The following is a 12,523-nucleotide window of genomic DNA, read 5'->3' as shown; positions in this document are numbered from 1 at the left end:
CCATCCCCAGCTGGCATTACTCCATGTGTGGTATCACAGACTGATGCCAGAAGGGTGACATGTCCATGTCTCCAAAGAGAGAGGACAACAGAAGTTCCTCATTTGTTACTTCTGTTAGACTCTGCCCTATGCACTTTCTCCCTTGGCTGACTTTAATCCGTATTCTTTCCTTGCAATGAACAATAATCATGAGTATAACGGCTTTCTGTAAGTTCCATGAATGCTAGTAAATTATTAAACCTGAAGGTCATTTTAGGATCTCCTGAATTTGCAATTAGGGTCAGAAATGAGCAATTTTGTGGAGTACTCCACATTTGTAGGTGGCTATTTTTTGCAGTTGGCTAAAACTCCTTACAGTTGGTGTCAAAAATAAGATTTTCTAGAAAGACCCTGACTCACTGAAATACATGGCTTAGGAAGTGAAGAGAGGGTGTGGGATGATGAACCTTTGATCCCTGAGTGAAGACAGTGTCAACCATAGCATGGAATTGCTTCTGTACTGTGATTAGTTAATGGAGATAATTCCCAAAAAGTTATCTCACTGGATGTATAAGGAGATGCAAAATATAAAGAAAGAAGCTAAACACACAATCTCTTGGTTATTGTTATCTATGCTAGCTAAAATGAAGGTAAGGGATACAATCCTACTCTAAATGAATAGGAATAGACTGTGCAGGAGGAACTTGCTAAACTAGTATTACCAACGGCAATCTGAATCAGCACAGTGGCCAAACCTTACAACTCTTTAAAAGGTGGAAAAGTTTGGGTATAAATAGAGAGAAGGAAGAATGGTAGCTGAGGGTAAAGGAATGAATGGATAGGTTATGCAGTAAGGGAAATAATACTGCATTGGTATCTCCAAAGAGGTTCAGAACAAGAGATGACATTGTTTCTTAGCTCAACTGTAACAGATGCTTGAAAGAGTGAAGTCATAGGTTGCTGAGACCACTCCTATTTTTGGAATCCAACAAGCCTGCAAACCTGAGTAGCATCATTCTGGGAGACATTCTGGTCTGTTAATGTCTGAGAAGGACTCTAAGAATGTGCCAGTATCTTTTGACTTTTATTTTTTAGGTTATGGCTAAGTGTATTGGGAAATTCAGTTAAAGCCTCCTCAGGATATAACGTCAATAGAAAATGACTGGCCTGAGGAAGAACTGCACTTAGGTAACCATCAGCTAATTTCTATGATATACAGTTCTGTACAAACATATCAATAGTAGTAGATTAAGGTGAGAAATTAGTAACTTAATACAAAATTATGAAAATGTATGTAATGGCTTCAGTGGATGGATTAGCTATTTCTCTAAATATATCCATACCCTACACTGCCTTGGCCAAATCTTAGGCATATTCACACTGATACTACTGCTGTGTCTGTCACATAAATACCACAGTAAATATAGATGCCCAGACAAACATGACTGTGTTGCTATACAATAAAAAAAGCCTTGGCCAAAGGCCAGGGGGTAGCTTGTACAGCAAAGAATTAACAGTACCCAAAGAGAGTCTGAGAGTAAAAGTAGTTGCCCTTAACTAGTTGGAGGAGATCTCTAGGTCCTCAGAATGTCATGTGTGACAGCAGTGTCTTTGTTTACCTGATGGCTTTGGCCACCATACAATCTAACAATATGACTTATGATGGGGACTTTTGGCCACATGGTGTCAGTACTGGAACGTACTGGAGACTAATGCTATCATTCCAATCTCTGGGAAGCGCTAAAGACTAAAGGTCATTCACATGGGCAAAATATAATGAACCGCAAAAAAACAAAAACAAAAACAAAAACCTCTGGACATCAAAAACTCAGGTGAGCTTCTCTGATTGGAAATACTACAAGTATATTATTATACACGAATGCCAGGAGAGTAAAGCATTCATGACTCTACAGGGAGAGGACAAGGGAAGCTCTGTGTTTGGTAGTATTCCTGGATATTGTCTTATGCACTTCTTCTCTTGGCTGATTTTAATCTGTATCCTTTCCCCATAATAAACCATAACTGTAAGTGTAATAGTTTTTAGTGAGCTCTATGTCTTTCCATTGAATTACTGAACCCCAGAGTGACTTTGGGAATCCTGCAGTTGGTATCAGACATGAGGGCAGTCTTGTGGAGTGCTCCAACTTTTTGGCTGGCTAACTTTCATGGCTGGTCAAAAGCTCTTACACTAAATCATTAATACGTCCAGGTGATTTACCTGAGATCCTTTCTTGCTACCTGGCAGGTTAATTATGAGCGTTTTCCCTCTGATTCCACATACAGGCCTGAAAAAAAAAGAGAAAGTAGATTAACACTAAATTGCAATGAATGCCCGGTTTAAATACATTAACAACAAAGAATAATCATTTTACTTTACATGTGAACAACTGTTTTAGGAATAAAAGTGTTATCTTAAGACATTCACTGCTTGCTATACAAATTAGGCATTCTGGTTGAAGTTTTTACATTATGGTTAGTATGGCAAATTGGAAAAAATGTACTGAATGTGGAATCAGAATAATTTACCTACTTTTAAGCAATCTGACTAAGTCTAATTACCTATTTTGTCTAACTTCAGCTTCTTCATATTTTATACAATTGTTTAAGAGTTTGAGATAGTGCATTAAAAATTCCTAGTGATATTTATGTTCAAAAGTCTAACACAAAAAGAACTTAAGATTTAGATTTGAGCTCTTGCGTCTCAGGAAGTCTATAAGTTTTAAAGTAAAACAAGGGTTTTCACAAGTGAATGGCAGAAGGGAAGAGGTTGGAGAGCTCATTCATTAATAGACCCATTGATAATCGCAGGCATTTTACGCTAGAAACGTCTTTCAGAGATAATTGTCAATTTCCAGGCCACATTTAAACTAACTGGTTAAGAAACATAAAAAAATGGAAAAGCAGTGGAAGACTGGAGTCAAGGAGCAAAGGCCTAGATTTTCATATGAGAGCTGGAATTATGCTGTCATTGACTGGTTATGTTACTTTGATCTGGCAACATTATCTCATTTTCATCATTTGAAAACAAACAGATTATGCTATTTTTAAAATTTTACAGTATTTTTAAAGTAATGTAAGAATACTCTTCCCCAAATGTCTTGATTTTTTCTTTAACCACTCTTATTCTCTGAAATAACCTAAAACTGTCCTATATTTTATTACTTTTTCTTCTTGTCCTATTTACAATCTGAAAGAGAAGACTGCCATTTATTTACAACTTTCCATATATCTGAAAATGTTTACTGAATCACCTGCTGGCCTTCTTCTTACTAGAAAAACTATTCATTGTTTCATTAAAAACTTTAAGGCTATTTTCTGACCTTTAATCTTAATGATATTTCTTCAAAATCTGTTTTAGTTCTGGCAGTCAGAATTGGATAAAGTACTTTAGTGACAAAATGGCACTGGGTAAATTATATAGTTCTTAATATGTTCCTGTTTACTTAGGAATTTTGTTTTTCTTTCCAAACTAAAATGCTACATTTTAGCTTTTTGTCAATATGATAGCTAATTGATTATAATATCACCAGTAATATGATTGGAATGTCATCAATATTAAGTTCTCTATTTTCATGTAAGCAAATCTAGCAATATATTGAATAAATCTAGAATTTTAACTAAGAGCACAATAATCCCTCGTAGAATACAGTATTAGCTACATCCGGAAGTTTGTAGCACCTTTCCTTCTAAAAACTAGAAATATTACCATAACAATTACTGCATATTATCCTCTCAACATTTCTATGAAGGAAAGACAAATATAGTTACCTACAAAATATGGAAAAATAATTTGGAGTACAAAGAATTTGATTAATACATAGCTCTGGGATCTTTGTAATTTTCTACAGTAAGTTCATTCCATCTTGTGTTTATTAACGTACATGAACTTATCCTTACTGACATCACTGTAACAATTTTATCACATATTACGAAATGTGTTGGATTTTATTTTCCAAGAAGGTTGTAACTCCCTCCATTAGAAGGTTAGTGGCAAGTGAAAACTTAGTTAATTCTTTTTATTCCAATTTTTGGTAATCAAATACAGGCTTTTTATGTCTCCAATAATACTTCACTTGCTCTAGGCTGACACCTTAGCAGCAGTGCTAATATAACCAACAGTTATATCTAGACCACTATTTTTCTGTGTGTGTATATGTATGCATATGTGATATAATTAAAGGTTTTGCTATATAGCCAGATTACATTTGTTATTTCCCATCAATTTTTTTTTTACTTTTTATTTTGTCAAAACATTAGATCAGAGATTTATTTATTCTTTCTCATTTCCCTGATCTCTTTGAAGTGTTTAAAAATTAATTTTAAGATATACTTTTTCATCCATAGAATGTCCAGAGTCACTGCAAGAAGAAAGTACTCCTCCTCTATATAATGCTTTAGGATTAATAAAGTATTTTTACAAACATTATATCATTCAATAATTTAAAAACTATAAGCACCAAAGTTTTAGCATATTCCAATATTTATCAAATAGCTAAAGATCTGTACTAAGTGTTATGGAATAAATGCAACCCAAATGCTTAAGAAGTTTATAATTGTAAAACACAGAACATTAAAGCATATAAACAACTACAACACAAGATAGTAAGCAGTAATACGAATTGGTATAAAGTACCATAGGTTAAAAAAAAAGTAGCCAGTGTGGTGGCTCATGCCTGTAATCCTAGCACTTTGGGAAGCCGAGGTGGGAGGATCACAAGGTCAGGAGTTCGAGACCAGCCTGGCCAATATGGTGAAACTCTGTCTCTACTAAAAATACAAAAAATTAGCCAGGTGTGGTAGCAGGTTCCTGTAATCCTAGCTACTCAGGAGGCTGAGGCAGAAGAATCGCTTGAATCCGGGAGGCGGAGGTTGCAATGAGCAGAAATTGTGCCACTGCACTCCAGCCTGGGTGACAGGAGTGAGACTTAGTCTCAAAAAAACAAAACAAAACAAAAATCAAAAAGAAGGGCAGTTTAGGGGAGGGGAAAAATAATGCAAAAGCACAGAGTTAAAAAAAGCACCAAGTGCATTTTGAGTATATTGTCTCTCACCAGCAAGCATCCACTTGCTTACTTATAGAGGAGTAACGTGAGGTAAGAAGGACCAGTGGAAAGATGTTGCTGTCTGATAGATTAGTATTTTTCAATTTGTGGTCTCTGGACCAGAAACATATACATCATATAGGAATTGGTCGGAAAGGCAAAATTTCCCATACCACCCTTATCCCCTCCTCTCTGTTGCTGATATACTGGATAAAAAACTATGAGGGTGGGATCCAGTAATCTGTATCTTAACAAGTTCTCTAGTTGACTCTCATCCATGGAAAAGTTTGAGAACTGCTGTGATAAACTGTGCTTGAGTTTTCGTACTACTATTTACTATTAGTGTAATCCTGTCTTCATTACTAAACTTCTTTAATCCTTAGTTTCCATAACCTGAGTTGTTAAAAGGGTTAACATAATCTTTGAAATATAAGGTACAGTATAATCTAGTACATAATAGGCATTAAATAAATATTTGGTCCATCTTTCCTTAAAAAGTCCATTAGAATTAAGACAGTAGAAGTCATGAATTCACTGTAAAGAGCTAGAATGTATTCTTAAGGCATTGGGGACGATTCATGGATTCTGCTATTACTAATATTACCAAGCACTATTTCAGGAATAATAGTCTAAGATGAACTGAAAGGGGATGACAGAAGATATAAAGAAAAGAAAGTCTGATAACAAAAAACACTAAATATGAGTTGACTCATTCTTGGTTTATTTTCTCTCATGTATCTGATTCAGTATGTTACATAGTGCATTGTTTTTGTTTATGTATATAAAATATAAAGCATATTTTAAATAAATGTAAATGTATATTAAGCAAAAATCCTTTGGGAACAATAGGAAGGGCATTTTAGTCTTGGGTAAGGAAGGGTAGAGGTAGTTAAGAGAAGGCTTCTATAAGGAAGGAAAAAAATCTAAGCTTCTGCCTGAAGAACTGGTAGGTGTTACAGAGGTGAAGAGAGAAGGAAGAACATTCAAGGCAGAGAAAAGGGCATGTACAAAGTACTCAGAAGCTAACAATAGAACCTGATATGTGTGGTAAAAACAACAACAAGTGTGGGTGGAAGCTGATGCAAAAAGCAGCAGTGACAAATTATATAGGCCCTGGAAAGTAATCTTAAAGAATTCAGTCTTTATCTACAGTGGAGAGTGAGATTTTGCTAAAAAATTTTGAGCAGAGAAATAACATACTAATATCTGTATTTTCAAAAGATATTTCTGGCTGCAAAGTAGAAAATTGTTTGGAGAGGTGCAAGACAGGAAACAAGGAATACAGTTAAGAGAATGTCGAAAAATGTGACAGGTGAATTAGGGTGGCTGCAAAGGTGATGAAGAAAAGGGAACAGGTTATAGTTAAGAATATTCTGACCCACAGACTATATAATGGGATAGTTACCTTTTTATTCTAATTTTTTTGAAATTTTAATACAAAAAGAGTAATTTTTAAAAACAGGACATATTTGGATGAAAACTGGTCCTAATCTAGATTTACACTAGAAGTTCAATATTCTATGTTAAACTTGATCACAACAGGCATGATAATAGAAGAATATGAAAAATATTGCTTCTCTTAAAATTTCTGTTAAATATTAAATACACAACGAGGTATGACATGTGTATAAAACAGACAATAACAATAAAAATCCCACGATGTGCCTACTACCTAGGTGAAAAAATAGACTATCACTGATACCTTCAAAGAGTACTGTGTGCCTTGCCTTGATCTCAAGTCCCTTCTTCTCCAAATAACTATTATCCTGAATTTTAAAACATTCTCTCACTTTTTTGTAAAACAGCTCTATCAATATAAAATTCATATACCATACAACTTACCCATTTAAAAGATACAATTCAATAGTTTTTAAAGTATATTCTCAGAGTTGTACAATCATCCCGGTAATCAATTTTAGAACATTTTCATCACCCTCCACAAAAAAATCCCATACCCATTAGCAGTCATTCCACATTTTCTTGCAACTCCCAGCCCTAGGCATTCATTAAGCTATTTTCTGTCCATACAGATTTGCCTATTCTAGACATTTCATATAAAGGGAAACATATAATATGTCACCTTTTGTGACTTGCTTCTTTTTCTTAACATGTTTTCAAGGTTCATCCATGTGGTGCTTATATAAATCATTCACTTAAAAAAAAACTTTTCCACATATGTTTATCTAAATATATTTTCATTTTAGCATGCTTTTGAAATTTATATACAAATGAAATCATACTGTGTATATTTATACAACTTGGTTTTCTCACTCAACACTGTGTTTGTGAGACTCCTCCATGCTGATATGCATAGCAATAGTTCATTTTCAATGCTGTACAATATTACATATGTGCACAGCTTTCTCTAGGACAGTGTTCTTCAAACTGTAGGTCACGACCAATTAATAGGGCAGTAAACTGACTTCAGTTGCTATAACTAGCATTTTTTAAAAAAAGAACAGAATAGAAAATATCAGAATGCTTTCCTGGTAGTTAGGATAAATATTGACTCAGAAAAGTTTGTGCCTTTTGTATATGTATGTGTGTGCATATTGTTTATGTACATATATATGCATATATGCATACCCACATACATAGAGGCATATATATACATATGTGTGTGGGTACTGAATTACAATGTTAAGTACATTTGGCTTATGGTCAAAAACATTTGAAAGCTAATGTTCTAGGGTAAATAGCTAGAAGCAGATTTTATGAGTCACAGGAATAAGCAGATGTGCAGTTTTACTGTATAAAAGTAATTTTCCATAGTGTTTGTACCAATTTACATTCCTATCAACACACTGTTGCTGCTTCTCCTGACAATGCTAGATGTTGTCAGTGTTTTTCTTTTTTAATTTCTTTTGGCCGAATAGATGACAGATATAAAGCAACTACAATAAAATGTTAATAGTAGAATCTTAAGTATTCATTGTAAAATTCTTTCAATTTGGTATATGTTTGAAATTTTTCATAATAAAAAGGTTGAGATAAAGTTGTCTATTTGTAATTTTAAACTTAAATCTAAACATTTTAGTGTTCATATATGTATTGGCTTATTATTTCTGTTCTGCAGTTAGTGTATTTCCATCTGTTAGTGCAGGGTGCCCCAAAATTATAAACTTCTAGAGGGTCGATTCTGCATAGAACCTATTGTATAGCACCTAATACAGTATCTTCACCAGTTAGACATTTATTAAATCCATTTTGATGAAATGAGGAATGCTCAGAAACTGTGCTACAGTTACAATCTCTACATCATGAAATAAACAGTAAATATGAAATTCGGTCCCTTTAAAAAATACACCTTGGGTTTATAGGACAGCAACTGATGTATCCTGATGTTCTATCCAACAAACTTGATGAACTCTTCCATTACTTCTAAAAGACTACTGATTTTTTAATAATTCCCATGTAGTAATCACGGGAGATTACTTGTCCTTTTCAATGCTTGTATCATTTATTTTTTTTTTACTTTGTACAATATTGGACAGAAGTATACTTGGACTCTCTCTTATTCCTAACTTTAAAGAGAATACTAACAATATCTAATTATTAACTATATTTGCTTTTTCAAATTAAGGAAGTTCCCTTCTAATCATTGCTTGCTAAGAGTCGTTATTCATAAACAGGTTTGGAATTTTATCAAATGCTTTTTCTGCATCAATTGAGAAGGTCATATGATTTTCTCCCTTAATCTGTTAATGTAGTGATTCATGTTAATCAGTTAACCATCTCTGTGTCCCTGAAATAAATCTATCTTTATCCTGATGTATCTTTTAAAAATATACTTTTAGATTTGATATGTTAGTATCTTATTTTTTTTTTTTTTTTTTTTTATAGTTACATCAGCTTTATTTTGGTATTTGCCTGCTACAATTTTTCCATCCTTTTGTTTTCAACATTTTGGTATCTTTTTAATAGTATACAGTTGGATTTTTTTTATTTTATACAGGTTGATAATTTCTGCTTCTTTTTTTTTTTCTTTTATTATTATTATTATTATTATTATTATTATTATTATACTTTAGGTTTTATGGTACATGTGCGCAATGTGCAGGTAAGTTACATATGTATACATGTGCCATGCTAGTATCTTATTTTTGAAGTTTTCACATCCATGTTCACAATGAATATTAACCTACATTTTCCTTTTTTCCTACTACCATTTTCTAGTTTTGTAATAAGATTATCCCAGACTCATAACATGAATTGAGAAATGTTTACATTTTCCTACTCTCAGGAACAATTTAAATAATATTGAAATCATTTGCTCCTTGACAGTTGTACAGAATATCCCGTTATTATTTGATTAAATTGACTTCATTTTTAAGAACAGTTTTGGATTTACAGAAAAATGCAGAAGATAGTATAGGGAGTTCTCATATTCTCTGTACCATGTTTCCCCTACATTTAACATCTTGTATTATTATGGAAACTCTGTGGCAATTAATGAGCCAATATTGACACATTATTATTAACTAAAGCCCACAGTTTATTCATGCTTCCTACTTTGTACTTAATACCCTTTTTCTGTTTCAGGATCCCATTCAGATTACCAAATTACATTTAGCTGTCATGTCTCCTTATGCTTTTCTTGGCAGTGATAGATGCTCAGGCTTTCCTTGTTTTTGATGACCTTGATAGCTTTGGTAAGTGCTGGTCAGTTTTTTTTTTGCAGAATGCCCACTTCTGGTGTCTGTCTGATATTTTCTGATGATAAGATTAGGGTTATGGGATTTTTGGAAGAAGACTATAGAGGTATAGAGCCATTTTTATTACATCATATCACAGGTATATGCTATCAATCTGACTAACGAATGTTGATACTGATCTTTATCTCTTAGCTGAGGTATTTGTCAGGTGCTCCCCACAGCAAAGTTACTCTTCCCCAACCCGCCCCCAGTTCTGTACTCTTTGGAAGGAAGTCACTGTATGTAGCCCATGCCTAAGAAGTGAGGAGTTATGTGCCCCTTCCTTGAGGGTGGAACATCTATATAAATTATTTGGAAATCTTATGCACAGGACATTTGTCTCTTCTCCCTCATGAATTAATTTATGCAAAAGTTATTTGTATAAGCATGGAGTCATGGATGTTTATTTTATACTTTGGATTATAATAAGATACTGCTTATTGCTTATTCTGTTGCTCACATTTTTACATCTTTGGTCATTGGGAGATGTCAATTGACTCCTATGCCCCTTTAATATATACCCGCCAATATGTGTTTTGTTGCAGTTTGTTTTCTTGAGCGCTTCCTTACTTTTAAGCACTACGAGATATACCAGGTTGATCTTGTATATTTCCTGCCTTGGTCCCAGAATCAGCCATTTCTCCAAGGAACCCAGGCTCCTTTTATTGCCAAATGGTAATAAAAACTAGGATTTCAGCATTAATTATATCATTTCATATTGATATGTCATTTATTTTAGACCCTCTCTGCTGACAAAGCAAAGGAATACGTGTGTAAACTAATCTGTGTGTGTGTGTGTGTGTGTATATATATATGCACATATTTGTGTATGTAACCATTTGTATCTATGTTAAAGCTAGATATGAATTCATACTGATGTCTCCAACTCTAATTCATTACCTAGGATCACATGGATCATTCTAGCCTCTTCCCCTTGCTTGTACATATGTAATTTCCCACTCTGACAGTGAGAAACCTGTCTCTCACTACCTGCCATCCATTTATTAACTGTTAAATTCCAGTATACATATATATTAAAATTAGAATTGTTAACCCATACCTCCATGGGATACAACTTTATCAACTAAAGCGCTTATGTGCAGTTGCTTTTACCTTTAGTCTTACAGACTCCACTCATATCCAAAGTTATTTAGGTTAGTACTTTTCCCCTCCACCCCCTTCCATGAGGTTGTTTCATTTATTTTGTAATGCATTAAAATTCTCTTGGCAGAGTCCTCATTGCTTTCTGGGATCCATCAAATGCAATTTGCATATATTAAGCCTTCCTTGTGATAAAGTTCTATGAGTTCTGACAAAGGTATAATGTCATGTTTCCGTATTTCTACTTCATATCAAATAGTGTTACTGCTCTAAAAAATCCGTTCGGCTTTATCCATTCACCTATATCTTTCTTTTCAAAAACTCTGGGCAACCACTGATCATTTTACTATTCTTATAATTTTACTTTTACTACAATGTCATAAAGTTAGAACCATATAATACGTATTCTTTTCACACTGGCTTCTTTTACTTAGCAACATGCATGTAAGGATGTCTTTTTTGGTTGCTTGATGGCTCATTTCCTTTTATTATTGAATAAGAGTCCACTGTATGGATGCAGCATAATTTGCTTATCCATTTACCTATTGAAGTAAATCTTGGTTGATTCCAACTTTTGGCAATTATGAATAAGGCTGTTATAAACATTTGCATGTGGATTTTTGTGTGGATGTAAGTTTTCACATAAATTGGTTAAATATCTAGAAGTTCTCTGTATATTTTGGATACAAGTCACTTTAATGGTATATGACAGAATGACTACAAAGACAATTAGCAAGCATATAGAAGAACTAAGCAACACAAATCAACAGGATCGAATTGATATTTGTAGAACACTCCAGCTGACAGAATAATACACATTGTTTTTACCAATATAGACCATATCTGTGACCATAAAAATAAACCTAAACAAATTTAAAAGAATTGAAATTATAGAGTAACTTCTCTGACCACAATGGAAGCAAAGTTGAAATCAGTAACAGAAAGATAACAGGGAAAATTCCTATACACTTGGAAACTAAACCATAAACTTCTGAATAATCTATGGATCAAGGAGGAAATCTCAAGAAACCAGAGACTTCTGGTTTCAAAATGGCAATGTAGAAGCAGGCTGGCTTCACTCCTCTCAACAGGAAACCAAAAGCAAATGAACAGCGCAGAGATTATCAATAGAAATATCCCAGAACTCAAATATGAAGATAAGATGTGGCCCTGGGGCCAGAAAGAAGTGAAAAAACTCCGAACAGACAGTATCAGATTTCCACATCCATGATGTTCCTCCTCCCCATCCTGCCTTGCATGAAGCATGTAGAAAATTTTCCTCCAACTTACTGTTTTAACATTGGAAAAAGTGAGATCAAGGTGAACAGCCAGCTTCCCATCATTTTGCATGCCCTGGCAGTAGACCTGTCCCTGCCTTAACCCATGGGAAGCATCACAAGTGTCTGAAGAACAAATATGCCTGAGGATAGGCAGAGACAAAGGGAGGAGGTGGGATTACAGTCTCTGACCCTGGAAACTCTGCTCATAAACTCAGCCAAAGGAGATGCTAAATCATGGTGGCTGTTCAGCAGTACCACGCTGTAGGAGGTGCATCCCACAGGTTCCCTGGGCATGAAACACTGGCCTAGCTTTCCTACACTGGAAGGATATGCCATGTTTCACCTCCCTCACCCAAGAAGGGTAGCATTCTGATCATTTACTAGAACTTAGGTGAACCTGGGGATAATGTGTCACCTAGGACTGAAA

At 34.3% G+C, this 12,523-nt stretch overlaps 1 protein-coding gene across 18 annotated transcripts in view; it reads right to left on the bottom strand.

The window, feature by feature from the left end:
- Positions 1 to 12,523, bottom strand: part of GPHN (gephyrin) — a 688,936-nt gene that overhangs the window by 272,710 nt on the left and 403,703 nt on the right. For all 18 annotated transcript variants that reach the window (XM_024231223.3, XM_054529737.2, XM_054529738.2 and 15 more), the window contains 1 exon segment: positions 2,198 to 2,264. In XM_024231223.3, the coding sequence (XP_024086991.1) occupies positions 2,198 to 2,264 (67 nt within the window).

Source organism: Pongo abelii, chromosome 15, assembly GCF_028885655.2.
Source record: "Pongo abelii isolate AG06213 chromosome 15, NHGRI_mPonAbe1-v2.0_pri, whole genome shotgun sequence".
NCBI classification, from domain to species: Eukaryota; Metazoa; Chordata; class Mammalia; order Primates; family Hominidae; genus Pongo; species Pongo abelii.
Note: the sequence above shows the minus strand (reverse complement) of the source record. Positions and strands in the feature narration are given on the sequence as shown.